This window comes from Lacerta agilis, chromosome 15, assembly GCF_009819535.1.
Source record: "Lacerta agilis isolate rLacAgi1 chromosome 15, rLacAgi1.pri, whole genome shotgun sequence".
NCBI classification, from domain to species: Eukaryota; Metazoa; Chordata; class Lepidosauria; order Squamata; family Lacertidae; genus Lacerta; species Lacerta agilis.
Genome location: NC_046326.1, coordinates 37,339,481 through 37,356,288, shown reverse-complemented (window position 1 = coordinate 37,356,288; position 16,808 = coordinate 37,339,481). Strand labels below are relative to the sequence as shown.

General features: G+C 44.7%; 1 protein-coding gene across 7 annotated transcripts in view; it reads right to left on the bottom strand.

Moving 5' to 3' along the window:
- Positions 1-14,024: 14,024 nt before the first annotated feature.
- ACACA (acetyl-CoA carboxylase alpha) overlaps positions 14,025-16,808 on the bottom strand; it is a 180,608-nt gene continuing 177,824 nt past the window's right edge. For all 7 annotated transcript variants that reach the window (XM_033171920.1, XM_033171922.1, XM_033171921.1 and 4 more), the window contains one exon: positions 14,025-15,522. In XM_033171920.1, coding sequence (XP_033027811.1) covers positions 15,396-15,522 — 127 coding nt within the window. In that variant the 3' untranslated portion in view covers positions 14,025-15,395. The remainder of the gene's footprint in view (positions 15,523-16,808) is intronic.

The window sequence follows — 16,808 nt, the reverse complement described above, 5'->3', positions numbered from 1 at the left end:
TGTTGAGGGCATGAAACCAGCCACTTGAAGGGCCTATGAGCAATATGGAAGCGTGAGAATAACTTCAAAGTTTCACGTTCGCCATCTCTGGGTCAAATCCGGATGAAAGCAATCCATCGCACCCCGGTTCTCTGTACGAAGGACACTTCATAGGGGACCTTCTTGTGTACTTGAACTCCTTGACGGTGGACAGAGACCCCGTGAAATGAAATCAAAATTAAACAACAGTGTGTGTGTGTGTGTCTCTATGTGTGTGTTTGTGTTCCTGGGGAAAAGATTAACAGAGGATACAGCACAACCGTGTTTGTTAGTGGCACGCCCTTGAGCGGAACTTGATGGCTGTAACTATCCAATCGTCTCCGTTCTAAGGAGACGCGATTTTAAAGTGAGAATGAAGGGAATAGAACACCAGAATAGTTGCTTATGGTCATGCCCTAAACCACCCTCTCTTCCCGCCTTGCAGATGTTTGTTTGCAGGAACAGCTGGGGCTGATGGGAATCGTAGTCCAAAACTTCTGGAGGGCAACCAGGTTGGGAGTTAGGCTGTTCTAAACTCTTGGGGGTGGGGGGGTCTGTTCTTAAATATGTGCGGCCCATCACCTGAGTGGTGGCTTCCAAGGAGACAAAAAGTGGGAAGCAACCAATACAATGCTTTTGGTGACTTGTTCTCCCCTAAAGTATTTAATTTTTTTTTGCTGATGGGGGATTTGTGGATTGCCTCTTCTGCCCCTCCCCCAGTTGAGAGATGCTCTTTGTTAGATTTACACCGGGACTAACCTCTGCAGAGAGAAGATGATTCACTTGTTTTCATTCAGAAGGTCAAAAAAGCTGGAAATTAAATCCCTATAAAGTGGATTTATTAGCCTGCTGTGATCAATCTCCAATGGAGATTATCTTGCATAAGTATCATGTGCATATGTATGTTACCTGTATTGATTGCCTGAGGTGTCGCCTCTGCAACCGCCCCCCCCCCCCCCAATCCTTAAAACTGAATAAAACAGCTTTACAGAGCTGGCCGCCTCATTTATTTATTCAAAATGTTTCTATGCTGCCTTTTTTTTTTAAGGGTGAAATCCCCCCCCATATACAAAAGACAAAGCAACTATTTGTTTGTTTTGTTTAACGAAAGGTATATATATGCCGCTTGAGTGCCAGGAAACCTCTTACGGGCATACAATAAATATTAAAGTTTATCCATAAAGACAATAAAAAATAAAAAAATAACACTATGTTATCCCGTTCTAATGTAATGCAGTCATTTTAGCACAAGCCATTTAAAGCCTTTCGTAGTCCGGCAGCAACACTCAATATTTATTTGAACGATTTAAGAGTAGGGGGTGGGGGGGGGCAAGACAGTTTAAGAGAAAACAAAATGAATGGGGATTTGTTTGGACTTTTCTCCCTCTCGTAGAATATTAGCACTCGGGGGCATCCAGTGGAGCCGAGAGTTGGAAGAGTCAGTGCAGACCGAAGGAAGTCCTTAACGCAGCACATAGGCAAACCTGTGGAACTCCCTCCCACAAGAAGTAATCATGGCCGTGAGCTTAGAGGTCTTGGACAATTTCACAAAGGCTATCCGTTTCTCCCCACAATGGTTATGTTCTGCCTCCGAATGCCAGTTCCTGGAAATCACAGGTGGGGAGAGCACTGTTAAGTTCATGTCCTGCTTCCAGGCTCCTTGTTTGACCGCTGAGAAGAGGATGCCAGACTAGATGGGCCTTTGATCCAGCAGAGCTGCCTCTGGTGCTCTTAAAAGCCAGTGTTGAAGGAAACAGAGCTGCTTTCTCTTCAAGGTGGGGCTCTCAACCAGAGCCTTAGAGGTCCAATGCAACCTGAAATGTGCCGGGGCTCATTTCTGTTCGCAGTTCATTTTAGCTGCTGAATATATTTTATTTTTAAACATTTCTTCGCCAAAGTTCTCAAGGCAGTATACTCCTCCTTCCCACCAAACAGTGTTGATGGCGGCTGACAGTATTACGGTATTTCTGTATTTTTTATTAGATTTTTTTTTTTTTTTTTTTTTAAAGCCTAAAATGAAGACAGGTAAAGACATGGCTAAAAACTACCAGCGAACACCAATTTCAACAATAGTGGCTTGGTTGGAACCATGGTGTATTGAAATTGTGATTTAGTGTTGTGTGTGAACCTAGCCGATCTGCTTAACTAGAGTTTGTTTGTTTGCTTCCAGGAAACCATGTTCTGAAGCCGTATTAGCTTACAAACCTTGGTTGGTTTTAACTATGGTTTGGTATCGCCTGTGAAGCCGGTACTTAACCCATGGTTTTGTTTGGCCACCAGACTTCTGTTGGTTGGCCTCAGACTTTTTTTTTTTTGTAGCCATCTGTCTGTCTACAAGCTTACAGAAGCACAAGTTAAGCTCACCTGGAAAACAAAGCAAGCTTTGGAGAAACAAGCCACAGTTTCTTCAACCGTCTGTGGGACAACTCGTGGTTGACTCTGCAAATCACAATTTAAAACAAAGCATTGTTGGTGTTTTCTGCATGAACCCAGATGGGTTACATGTCAGCTTTGGGGCCAAAATGTCTTGGCCTGCTGGTGGTAAGTCACTGAGGATGGAGCTAGCTTGAGTGTCCCTTGGCGAGGGGATCCAGAGCTTAGGAGAAACCACCAAGATGAAATGTTGGTCAGCAGTGGCAGCAACCCAGCTTGAGAGGGAATGTAAACAGTGTGATGACATCACCTTGTGTTTATTGAGGAGTAGCTGAAATCTAATTGGATAGAGCTTATTGAAATCTAATTGGATAGAGCTTCTATCTACCAGCTAGTTCCAGTCTCATTATCATTCTGCCCTTCCTGATCCTCGTCCACATAGCTGAAGCTTCAGGAATTCCGTTAGAGCCACAGTGAGCAGAGGAGGAGGTTCTCTTTTAAAAGGGAGGGAAGGGTTTCTAGTCCTCTTGATTGTATAAAAAAGGCAGGTAGTGGGAAGCTTGAAAATGAAGCTGCTGGCCAGTTAAAAGACCCTTTTGATTTACTTTCTAGCTGCTAAACACTGAACAATTAATTATCTCCTTCATTTCGACAGACATTTGATAAGTTGCATTGCCTGCCTTGTAGCTTTGGACAGTCCTGTGCAAAAGTGATGCTTTGACAAGATTCAGAAAAGGCAAGTGGTAGGAAGATGTCCACTCGCCCATTTGTTGTTTAGAAAGGGACCTTTGCTGCTTCCTTAGCAATTTTTGAGAGGTGGCGAGTTTGTTTTTGGAAGCCGAGCGGAACCTGGGACAGGTTGGTATTTTAAAATTGTGGGTTCTGTTTTTATGTTTTGCAGCTTTAAATATTTCTGTCTGCCTTGAGCCTTCGGGACAATGGTGCACTCGGGCAATTTTAGACTTAGGCCAGAACAGTTCTTTAGATGGTAAGGTATATTAATCACTTTACTTCACTTCAAACCCTGGTAAGCCAGCCCTGCTGGATTCAGGGCCCCTCCTGCTCATTCTGCTGTGTGGGGCTCTGGGGGTCTGCCCCCACCTGACGGTGCCACCGTTCTTTAAAAATAATGATTAGAACTCCCCCCTCCAATCCAATGAAGCTCAGTTATTTTCTGTAATTCTAGCTGTGACTTGAGCTAAAACAGGACACCCCCTTCTTTCTACAGTATTTTTACAGGCATAAGGACTAGAAACTTTGCTAGTTTTTGTTTTTTGTTTTTTAATGCGAAGAAAGGTGGTATATTGACAGAGCTGGATTACCCTCGGCCCCAAATGGTAACCCTATTTTTAAAAAAAATAAAAATAAAAATTGTGGGCGCTTGTTGCAAAAAGCTACTTTCAGGAAATGAAATGACAGTGTGAGTTCTATCTTAACGTGTGCTCTCCAAGTGGCGGAACGAGGACAGTTATCCCCATCAGAAAATCGAAGATTTTTTCCCACCCCGCCCCCTCTAGGGTGCAGAAAGTATCTGTGTCAAGGTGAGTATTGACTTTTGTCTTAGAAAATGTATGTAGCATGGATGAATAAATCTTTATGTGCATTTGCAGCAAAGCCAGAGCTGTAGATCTTAGAGAAGGACATTGATTTTTGCCCGCTTCCCCCCCCCCTCCTCTCCACTGCCTCCCATTTTCTCCAGCTTTGCGAAGAGTCAAAATTTGCCTGGCATAAACTTATTTTAAAACAACAACAACAACAACAACAACAACCACCACAACCATACTGTGGACCCCTTCAGAGTTTGTCATATTTCTGTTCTTGGATTTAGTTGCATGGTCCCCCACCCCTGGGGAAAGTTTTTGAGAGTCATGGTTTATCCTTTTGCTAAAACTGTAAGTGGTAAAGCTAAGAACTGGGGTGTGAAATTGGGTTGCAGCCAGCTGTTTTGGCGTTGGACGTGAGACTTTAGATGTGTACTATTGGACAAGGAGAGGAGAAAGGATTTGAGTAATGGCAGGAAAGCGCCAAAGCTCAATCGTTGAGCACTTCGTTTGCATGCAGAAGGTCCCAGCTTTCATCTCCAGGTAAGACTGGGAATTGTCCTCATCCGAAATCCTGAAGAGATGCTGCCAGTCAGTGTAGACAGCACCTGAGAAAGGTAGACCAGCGGTCTGAATAAGTATATGGGTAGTTTTTAATGTTTGATGTTTTACTGTGCTTAATGTTTTTAATTTGTTGGCAGCTGCCCACAGTGGCTGGGGCAACCCAACCAGATGGGTGGCATATCAACAAACAGCAGCTTCCTAGAACCCAGGGAGACATGTCAATGTTTATTTCCCAAAGTTCCAGTAGCTGGGGCCGATGAATGGTTTTATTTATCGAATTTTAATTCCTCCTTAACTCTTCCTATTGTTTACAAAACACCCGGTTTTTAAGACCACCTCTTTTAATACTGTCTCCCAGCCTCACATCTTCTCTTCTGCCAAGTCAGGCAGACCTCAGGAGTAGGACCATGTTTTCAAGTGAAGGCTTTTGGAATCTCTTCCCTGCGCCATCTTGCAAACAATGAGGGCGGCATGTAAATTGAATAAACAAGCAAACAAAATACCCCCCAAGCCTGTTGATTGCAGTGTGGACTGTGTCACACCCATATTCCCCTCTTTTCTCTTGTTATAACCGAACTCAGGGCTGGGAAGTCTGTGGCCTGCAAGATGTTGCCAGGCTACAACTCCAATCATCCTTGACCTCCAAGTGGGGCTGTTGGAAGAAGAAGAGTTTGGATTTGATATCCCGCTTTATCACTACCCGAAGGAGTCTCAAAATGGCTAACATTCTCCTTTCTCTTCCTCCCCCACAACAAACACTCTGTGAGGTGAGTGGGGCTGAGAGACTTCAGAGAAGTGTGACTAGCCCAAGGTCACCCAGCAGCTGCATGTGGAGGAGCAGAGACGCGAACCCCGTTCACCAGATTATGAGACTACTGCTCTTAACCACTACATTTCTGAAATAACAAGCATGTTTAAAAGAAGAGACTGAGAGCAGATGTGATAGCCGTCTTCAAATATATGGAAGATGGAGCAAACTTGTTTTCTCAAACTCTTGGACTTGAACCAGTTGCTTCAAGTTACAAGAAAGGAGATTCCAGCTAAACACCAGGAATAACTTTCTGACCATAAGAGCTGTTCAACAATGGAACGGTCTCCCTCGGGAGGTGGTGATCTCTCCTGCATGGCAGGTTTTCAAGCAGCAAGTCGATGACCATCTGTCACGGATGCTTTAGTTGAGTTTCCTGCATGGCAGGGGTTTGGACTAGATGACCCTCTGGGTCCCTCCCAAGTCGTACAGTTCTATGATTCTACAATGGGGGGGGGGGACAACTGTAGCTCCATGCTACAGCATCTGGCTTGCGTGCAGAAGGTCCCAGATTCAATCACCAGCGACACCAGTTTAGGGCTGGGAGAGACTCCAGTCTCAAACGTTGGGAGAGCTGTTGCCAGTCATTGTTGACAGTACTGAGCTAGATGGACCACTGGGTTTGACTTAGTTTCAGGCAGTCTCCCATCAGCCTGTGTTTGCTAATTGGTTAAGCAACGGATCTTCTGCTGAATCCCTCTCAGGGTTACATCACTGCTCATAGATTGGCAGAGAGAGGGGGGCAAGGGACGTGTTAGTTGCATCTTAAATTGTGAACCCAGCATGGAGCCAGGGTCAGACTAGATGACCGCTGGGATCCCTTCCTCCTCTAGATTAAATTAAGGTTACCAGATTTCCCCCCCCCCCAATGAATCCGGGGACACTTTTCAACTTCACTGGATTTTGTATGGGGGCTGATTTGTAAATCTGGGGACTGTCCTCGGGAAATGGGGACATCTGGTAACCTTAGATTAAATTATCTCTAATGCATCATTCATATATATATATATATATATATATATATATATATATATATATATATATATATATATATACCAATGAGAAATGTGTGTTCATCTGGTGTTTGAAATGGATATTAACACATGCAAATACTCAGTACTGGTTTAGAATTACTCAATGTGCATGTGTGTATATATATATATATATATCTAGATATCTATATACTTGGGGGTTTTCTGTGTTTTGGCAGGGTTGTGTGTTTTTTTTATAAATATCACACACAGACACACAATCTATATCTATAATCACTGGTTATACACAGTGGATAATGAAGTAGAGCTGTCAACCAATTAAAGAATTTTAGCTGATTAATTGCCTTCCTTTTTAACCAGTGCATTGATTTTAATGAATCAATTTAAATTTAAAGACATTTGCATATTATCACCATCTCTGCTTAGGTGCCTTTTGGAGATATTGAAGGACAGATGAGATAACAACCTGTTTAATAAGCAAGGCCACCACTCTGCGTTAAAACTGGAGGGCAAGGTGATAGAGGAGGTGCTTTTGCACCGAGAAGGGTTTAGGGTCAGTCCCCAGCACCCCCCTCCCACCCCCTGTGAAACGGGTGCCGTTTGAGGTGCAGCGAGAGGGTGGTAACCCCAGGCAGGGCCTGCTTGGTGGTGACACCCCAACTGTGGAATGCTGCTTCCCAGGAAGACTTGCCTGGCCCCAGCCTTGATGGCAATATGGTGTCATGTGAGCACTCTTGTATGTTTGTTTCCTTAGCCTTAACCAAACAGCCGCCTCACAGCCTCAGGTCTCCAGTCTGCCATATAGGGGTTTTTTATCCTTAGGAAATGGCTTGCAGTGATTTACCATTTGTTTTTGTTTTTTAAAAAACAATAATCTGTGTTTTAAAGTCGTTGCTTTTATTTTGTTCCTCTGCCCCCTCTTTTAGCTTTTTCTCTTAAGGGAACTATGGGGCATATTTATTTATTGATTTTCATAGAATCCACAGGCCACTTGATTGTAAAAAAAAAGAAGAAGCTTCAAAGTGGTTTACAAAAGAATAAAACTATAAAGGCTCAAGGCAAGTCCTGCTATCATCAGGCATCTCTGAGGCACAAAGGTTTTTGTTTTTCCCCTGTTCAGCTGTGAGCCATTGAATGATAAAAGGTGTCGAGATGAGAGTGGGGCCTCTCCAAATGTGTGAAACCTATCAGATGAGATAATTAATTAATTAATTAATTAAATGTTTATACTGCCCTATGCCCATATATCTCAGGGCGATTTACAGCACACACACACACATACAACCCCCCCCCCCCAATAGCTTAGAAGTGGGGAACTTCAAAAATGTGGGGTTTGGGGGCAGGAGGAGGATTCCTAGCTTATAACAGAATAAGCTCAGTGATTCCGAGTTCAATCCCTGAAATCTCCAAGCAGGGCTTTCTGAAAAACCTGGAGAGCTGCTGCCAGTCAGTGAGGACAGTATTGAGCCCCACGTTGGGCAGAAGTTTCCTGCATTGGAGGGGGGTTGGACCAGATGACCCTTGTGGTCCCTTTGAGCTCTACAGTACTATGATTCAATTTATTATTATTAGCCGCGCCCATCAATGAACAATGGAAACAATGTCAGCGTGGAACAGAAGGCACCTTTGAAGCTCCCGATTCCATCCAGCTGATGGGTCCTGAGCCCTGTGGAAATGCCCTCCCCGCCCCTCCCTCCCTGACAGCGCTTGAAGTCCATCTTTGCAGGTTTAAGGTTGAAACGGAAGCTGGTGGAGAACCAGTCCTACTATAGAACAGATCCTCCCAACACAGGACAAGGGATTTTCAGTCCAAATTTCCTCTGGCACTGAACTCATTAGGCACCCGTAGGCAAATAACAGAAGTTTTTTTTGGGGGGGGGGCGACACATTTCCTCTCTTTATTTTTCTGGTGAATTAACATTCTTCCATGTTTGTTTCCTAGACTTTGGGCAAACAGCCACCTGCCAGCCTCAGTCCCCCAGCCTGCAGCATGGGTGTTCTTGGGAGGATTACAGAAAGAATCCTTGTTTTGTGCTTGGAGCCCTCTCTCCCAAGTAAAGGTATTATTTATAAATCCTTGCTATTATTGTGGCTGAGAATAGGGAATCTGCTAGTTTGGCACCTGTTCTTGGCATAGGGCTTTCCTTGCTGTGGTTCGGTGAGGTGTGTGTGTGATACGCCTGCTTCTCTGTTTGACACAAGTGTCTTAAAGTTATCTCCTGATGCTTCTGAGTTTCTTTGCAGGCATATTAAAGAGCAAGCATGGAAGCTCTTAAAATGCTGAAAATGCTTGTTTCATATTGTTCGAAGAGATAAACGGAAGGTAGGGTGGTGGGGAGAAGAGAAATTCAAAGCCTTGCCAATGGTACCCTTGAATCTTTACTTATCAGCGTCCTGGCAGGCTTTCAATCTTTTCCCCCCTTTCCTGGGTGGTGTGATACCCTGGGGTGCCAGGGATTGAATTTGGGACCTTTTGTGGGCAAGGCAGATTCTCTGCCACTGAGCTGCGGCCCTTCCCAAAGAGTGATTCATCACTCCCGAGAGAATCTGTCCACTTTGTCTACCTTTAGGAGAATCGCTCTCCAAATCCCAGTGACCGAAACTCCCAAGGACACACTTTTTTTTTTTGTGCCGGAGGTCTTGGCTGAATGCAGAGCGGAGGGCTAAACTGCATTTACGAGAAAAGGGCAACCACAAAACAGGCTTTCCTGCAAATGTTTCTCCTTAATACCATCAATTAACAGCTATCCCGAATTTCCCAACAGAATCTAAATTCTTTAGCCATATGTGATACCTCTGTTAATTAGCTTTTTTTTAAAAATAAAAATAAAAAATAGAACAACAACAGATAACCCAGCACTGGTTTAAAACACGCGCGCGCACACACACACACACACACACACACACACACAAAACAGAATGTAAGTGTAGCAGAAATGATATGCCCTTCCTGTCCCTCCCCCTTCCCAAAAATAAAACCACACAGAATTTCAACTTTCAGACAAACAACTTCATTTACAAGTGTGGCTCTAATTAGCTTCTGAATTAGTAAAGCGGAGTCCCCCCCCCTCCCCCAGATCAGCAAAAGCCCGGGGGGAAGCGGCGGAATAGCGAGGATCGCATTTCCAATTATTTTGTTGAATTGCTAATTTAGTTATTGTGGCTGCCGTAATTGTGAAGGGTATTGGGTGTGCAATTCAATTTGTTTTAAATATTTGTGGGAAGGCTGTTCGGTAATGGAGCTGACCTGTTTTGCGGCCTAAATTGAGAGAAGGGACTCAAACAAGGAGGTTTGTGGGGGTGGGCGGGCGGGGGGAGAAATATGGGAGGAGAAGGGGGGGAAATGTGGCTACAAAGCCGTCGTTTTTTTTGTTTCAGTTTTTATTTTGATCTTTTCTCTCTTCATCCCTCTTAAGACCGTTGAAGCAACAAAAGGTTTAAATTAAAAGATGATAGCACTTTGATCTGCCAGCTTTTGAAAGCTTTTGCCGCTTTGGAGGTAACCCTTCCGGGCATTTTTAATATGTAGATTATTATTTTTTAGGCTAAAGTGTTTAAATATGCATTTCCAGGGTTCAGTAGGGGTACTCTCTCTCCACCCTTTTATTAAGTTTGTTGAATCGATTAATGTATTTAAGCACATGCGATACGCACAGATGCATATATCTCTATATCTGTTATGTACATACGTATTCTTCCTCCCCAAATCTTATATTGCTTCTGTGAGAGCAAACACACAGAATTGAATCTGTTGTGCTAATTTGATACGATTTAACACCATTTCATCTTAAATTATGTGTAGGGTTTTAAATACACATCTCGCGGGGAACCTGTTTTGGAGTAAACGGACCCCTTTTCGTATGCCTAGTAGGGGAGAAGCGGTTCCATTAGCTATACCTGCAATTAAATTCAGTTGAGTAACAGTGGGGGAGAAACGTCTGTGTGTGTGAGAGAGAGAGAGAAGGAGGGGGCATTTGTAAAACCGTTTTAATGGATAAAATTGTGCCACCGTCACCCCCTTTCCCTGAATGTTAAAGAGGTGGGTTTTGTTTGATCCAACACATCTGTGACCATGGGGAGCGAGAACTCAGTACAGGATATTGCAACTTTTATGTACGTTCTGCGTTTCATGCCCAGTCCTTCGAGCACAAAGCTAAATTCTAAAAAGAAAGCCAAAAGTTAGTACACAGAACTTCATTTTGTGTAGGTTGGGCAGGTGAAACAAATAAATAAAGCTACACGTGAGCGTCTCACACACAGTGACTTTAGTCTGTAAGAAGTAGCAAACAGGGTTGTTAAAAACAAGATGCCACTCTCTGCACGTTTTAATAGTTGTTTTACTGGTCTTAATAGCTTTTATGTATATTGTGAACCGCTTTGTGATTTCTAAAAGAAAAGCATTTTTATAAGCTTTTCTTTAAAAGGAAAACAAAACACCATAGCAAAATAGAATGTCAAAGTGAAGGGCTCTGGCATAACCCCCGACTGACCTGATTTCCTCACGGGAACATGTTCAACTGTCGCTGCTCTCCTGGATGGCTTTTAAAGGGTATTAGAGAAATTCACAGAGGATAAGGCTGCCTATGGATACTAGTCCATGATAACCACTGTACAGTGGTGCCCCGCTAGATGAAAATAATTCGTTCTACGAGTGTCTTCGTAGAGCGAATTTTTCGTCTAGCGTAGCGGCAATGCAGTGCGGAGGTTTTCGCGCCGAATTTTTTTTTCTTTCGACTTGCGAGGCAGCCCCATTGACTTTTTCGTCTTGCGGGGCAGCCTTCCACTAGCGAATGCCGTTCGTCTAGCGAGTTTTTCGTCTAGCGAGGCATTCGTCTAGCGGGGCACCCACTGTATTTGGTTGCAGTGCGCCTCTGAATACCAGTTCTCAAACGCCTTGGTACTCAAACAACTTGGAGCCCAAACACTGCAGAGACGGATTTCTTGGAGGGGGAGCCTCAGGTGTTAAAGGTCGCATGAAAGTCTGAAGTTAACGCATTCCCGATTTCTCGCTTCTGCTTTGTGACAGAAACCGCTGCGCTCTGAAAACACGGAAGCCGCGTCAAGGAATTCACAGCGCCACACAATGTGATGGTTGGAATTTTATTATTATTATTATTATTAAAAGAAACTTGAGGTAAGTGAAATAAACATCAGCACCACAAGTTGTCCCAAGACATACATCAATTAATACTTCTGTCGGATGGTTCAACTGGGTTCTCTCTCTCTCCACTTGTCCCCTCCACTGCCTGTATTTCTGCTACAGACTTAATGAGAACAGCATCTTTTAAATTGGGGCTCCCCACCACGACACCAGTGTGCCTGCCAGTACCTCATGTGCTACCCATCGAAAGTAAATAATCTGTTTTGTGTTAGGACACCCCCCTCCCCCCCGCAACAGCCATTTTGTAACTGGCGCTTACGGCACTTTCTCAAAATTCCCAGTGTGCTTGCTGGCCCCAAACAAGTTGGCAACCCCAGTTTTAAATGTTCTGTTCTCTCCAGAAAGGGGGGGGGGCAGAGCATGTACTCTCACTTTTGCCCATCTGGCCACACCCTGGTCCCTATCAACATTGTGTGGCCATTGGCAGGTATAATGCATTTATTAACATTTGCTGATAATCCTCCATCGGGTTAGATTTCCCATTTCCACAGCAGTTCTTTCTGGAGGCAGTGCAAGGCAAGGATCCCAAAACATGGTGGCTGACTTGAAGGCCACGGCATTGTCACCAGACTGGATGATTGAAGCTGGTTGCTGCAGAGCAGTGCAGAACCTGTTGTGGGGATTTGCTGGGTGGCCAGTCCTTGGCCTTCCTGACGTGTCGTTTAGAGAGAGAGAAAAGTGGGTGCATGCTTACTACAATTAACATCTTAAGAGTTACGCTCAGCTGAAGTTCTCTCCCCTGGAAAGTATTTGGGCAAGGCTTAGGTTTCCTTTAGTGACGTAAACAAGCAGTTAAAAAAGGGAAGACACTAAACCAGTGTTTGCCAGCCTGGTGCCCCCAGATGTTTTGAATTAAACTCCCAGTGGTAACGGTGGCCCAAAACATCTGGAAGGTGCCAGGCTGGTGAAAAGCTGCATTAAACCCTCAAGAGGCAGGTAATGAGAATGCGGGTCGAAAGTCTATTTTTTCAGGAATGTTAGGAGCCAGCTCCTTCTATAGGGTTCAAAGTACAGTACAGTGGTGCACCGCTAGACGAAAATAATTCGTTCTATGAATTTTTTCTTCTAGCGGGTTTTTCGTCTAGCGAAGCGGCAATGACAGCCGCGCTTTCGCTAGACGAAAAAAATTCGTCTTGCGAGGCAGCCCCATAGACTTTTTCGTCTAGCGAGTTTTTCGTCTAGCGAGGCATTCGTCTAGCGGGGCACCACTGTACTAAAAGTCCTTAGCAGCCAGCCTTTTCAGACACTTTACATTATTTTCTGAACAGCAATAGTTTATCAATAACCCTGTAGCTGCCTTAAGGACCCTGCTCTGCATTAATTACAAGGCAACCCACTCTGGATGTCTGCTTGGCAGAGGGCACTGTGGTCAGCCTTGGCTCTTGGATGTGCATCTATGTGGTTCTGGGTCATGCCCACCTCCCCCCTTTCATTTCCGGGTATGCAAGCTTCTTTAACTGAAAGCAGTGGGACTTGAGGTTGTGGTAGCCAGCTCTTTCTTATAACGGGACTCGTTCTGAAGTAAGTCTCAGATTACTTGCTATTTTAATAGTTTTTTTAAAAATTGTTTTAATGCTTTGGTGATTGCCCCCTCTGCTCTTTTGGGAAGAAGGGCAGGATAGGGTTTTTGTGGGGGGAAATATGTTGAATTCAATGAGGCTTACTCATAAGTAAGTGGGATTGCAGACTTTTTTGGATTGGGGCTGGCTTCCCCCGGATCCAGGCATCTGCCCAAAGAGGCATGCCACAGGGCTTCCAAGAGAACCCATATCTAGCATGTCCCCACCTTACAAAATTTGATCCCCACCCCCTTTTGCAATTGGCTGGAACACGTGTATTAATTTAATTCCTTGCAATGAGGGGGAAAGAACACAGCATTTCTTAAAACTGATTTTGCACAAAGTATTATTTTATTGAATGTTGATGGGGTGACTCAGTTAATGCTGGAAGCCTACTTGCCTATATATATATGCGCGCGCCATTGGTCCCTACAGTTGCAAGCACCTCTCTGTTCATGTGCCCTTTTTTAGCCATCAGACTTCCTATTGGGGCGTCTCTTTGGCCACTGTAAGAACAGGATGCTGGCCCAGATGAGCCACTGGACTGATCCAGCAGAGACTGGTGGCTGTAGGGAGGGCAAGCCTGACTAAGCGTAGCATATGTATTCTGCTCCATCCCCTTGCTGCCAGTGGGCAACCTGACCCTCCAAAAAAGCAAGGCCACAGGTGTGCATGTGAATTCCTGCTATTGCACTAGCATAGCTCCCCCTGAATTGGCTCCTTGGTGAAAGTGCTGCTCAGCCAGCAGTGCTTGGATGCAGCCCAGTTCCCACCCCCTGCAAGGCTGCATTTTTTTTTCTACCTTTCCCCTGTCTTAAGAGACAACACAAAAGGGTGTCCTATACCCCAATGGGGCAGGAGATGCTCAACTTTGCCTTTCTGCTCCACCTGTTCAAGGTTAGCTACTCTGGCACAAGACAACCAGCCAGCCCACCACCCACCAAGGCCGCAAGTGTTGATTTACAGAAGCAAAGTGCCATTTCTAGCCTACAAATTAACAACATTGCCAGCAAAGTATTTAAGGAATTGAAGGCAAGGATAGGCACCTGTGGGATTTACTGTGCAGGAACAACTTCAAGTCCATGCTCCCTACTTTCAGGGGTGGCCAACACAGTGCCCTCCCACATTTCATGTTGCTGAACTATACCTTCCATCACACCCAAGAACGATGTCTTAATGCTGATGTGAAGGTGGAGGCCAGGGACATCTGAACAGCGCCATGTTGACTGCTCCTTACTGAATCCCAAGACGCTGTTCTCCATGAAAGCTTCATGGTAGAGCCAGGCTGTAAGGAAAGTTACGCTGTCGGATCAGCTCAATTCAGGTAGCACAGCCACGTGATGCAGAGACTGATGGGAGATGTCATCAGAATCATCTTGAGGGCAGCCTGTGCTTGGGGAAGCCTGTGCTACACTTTGTGGACGAAGGATATATAGCTGGGGGTGGCCCTTGTTCGTTCTGCTGCAAAAGGCAGAATGATTTCAGACAGGATCGTGCCCCAGACGCCTTGCAAAATAGCTTTCATATGAAACAGAAAGGCCTTCAGATTTCAAAGTCCAATAGAACGAAGGGAAACCTCTCCCCTCAAAGGCTGGAGCCTCTTCTAAACACTTGTCTGACTATTTTAGCATTGCAGAGCTTCTTCTCTGCCCTGCAGACTGGCTTTCCTAGGTTTATTGCATGAACGCAGAAATGAAACATCTGATGGCCAATCAATCGTGCACAGAGAGAAAGAATAATATGACCTAAAAAAAGGTGATGATTTAAACTTTGTGCATGAAGTGGGGATGACCTCGCCACCAGCAGGGAGAGAGAGACGATAGGAGTCTAAACCAGCTTGGAACAGAAGCAGCAAGAGGGGCTGTGGGCCTCCCTTTTAGGGGTGGCGCTACCACCACACTGCCTAATACGACTGACAAACACTGGATCTTTTGGGTTTGGAAGGTTGGGAGAAGTCAAGTAACAAACACAATGGACAAAAGTATACACGAGATGAAAAGCTTGGGGTGGGGTAGGGTGTTTCTGTTGAAGGCCCCTGTGGTCACCCCCCCCCCTTAAGACCTCATGGTACCAGGGTACCTTTCATGATCTCAATGGAAGTCACAACAGTGACTGTGAGACGCAAGTCCAGTTTACACTTTGTTAAATAAATAGGGACTACTGTACGACACCCATAAGTTATGTTTGTCGGGGGAGCCTGTATTCCTGAAGTCTCGCATGACTACTCTGAAATTCAAGTCTGGTTTTTAAAAAGACACAAAAAAAGAAGATAATAATTAAGAAGTCCTTTCCCAGCATTTACCCTGCCGGGAGCCAAGGTACATGGTTGAAAGCAGGAGCAAAATGGCAGGGCACCTATTCCCTCCAGCCTTTGCTGCCTTACGTTGAAGCAGGCGCGTCCATGGTGGAGAGAATGCGCACGATCTCGGCTCGCTGCGTCGATGATATATGCTGGGTCATGTGGACGATGGAATCCATGGCGACCTCCGGGTTGGCCTGCACCAAACTAGGATGAGAAGGAGGGAGGGAAGAGGCAGGTCATATATTGAGCGGTTTGAGAAGCTGCACATGGTGGTGAAGACAATTCCTTGGACCCCACAGGACAATAAGGGTCCCTACCACCATCGGCAAGAAGACCCACAAATATGAAATTACAGTTGCAACATACCCCAGTGATGCAAAGATGATCCTAACCTGCATCTTGGAGAAGAGCCTCTCAAAAGAAAACTGCTCAGCTAAGAATTCTCATCAACTGCTGAGGCACAAGAGGGATTATTTGGGCACATTCCCCAAGGATGAGAGTTTACCAAACCTTTCCCGAGGACTCAGCCCCAATCAGTTGAAAAAGACTTACTCCTCTAAATGGATCTATAACCAGTTGTTCCGTAAATAATAATATTGGTCACCATCCTTTTTAAAATGCTTTTGCAGCACATTACAAGTATATTTTTGTATTGGTGTGTCTTCCTGCTGATGGTTTGTGGGGACTGCTCCTTGCCACGAAGCAGCCACCTCTCGTTCTTCCTCCCAGGTTATTGATTACAATATTGTTTACAAGTTTTCAGCCAGCCTTTTAAGTGGAGCTCTTTATCCCAGTCTGTCTGTATTGTATTTGTAACTGTGTAGATAGAATGGTTTTTAAGCTGTTGTTGATGAGGATAGTGATTTTTTTTAAATGTGAAAGGCTCCAAGATATTTTATGGGAAGCAACTCATAAATGGAATGAAATACATAAATAAGTTTTTTTTTCTAGTTAGCCTTTAAATTGTAAGTCACCTCGGGAAACTCAAAACGTTGCATTTTTTAAACATTAAAAAACCACAACAAAGTCTTGCTGGCCCAAGTGGCTCAGCTGGGTAGTGTGTTAAGATGTGATGAGGGATTAAAGGGAATGTTAGGTTAGATTTCTTCAATTTGTACATTGTTTCACACTTTTAAAAAAAGCCCCCAAAGCAATTTACAAACTTTATACAAACACACAAACAAACAAAAAGTGATAAAATAATAGATTCAACAGTATTATCACTTGGCACTAAAACAAAAAGCTCTTTGCCTGGTGCTGAAACGAGGGCAAGTCTGGTGCCAGGCAGGCCTCCCTGGGGAGAGAGCATTCGGTACGGAAAGAACGGGCTGCAGCTCAGGGGCAAGAGCATCTGTTTTGCAGGCAGGCAGTCCCAGGTCCAAGCTACAATGGCATCTCCAGATAGGGCTACTGGAGGCCGAATCCAGCAGGAAAACTTGGAGTGCCGCTGCCTGTCAAGTGTAGTACTGAGCTATGTGGACAAATCTATA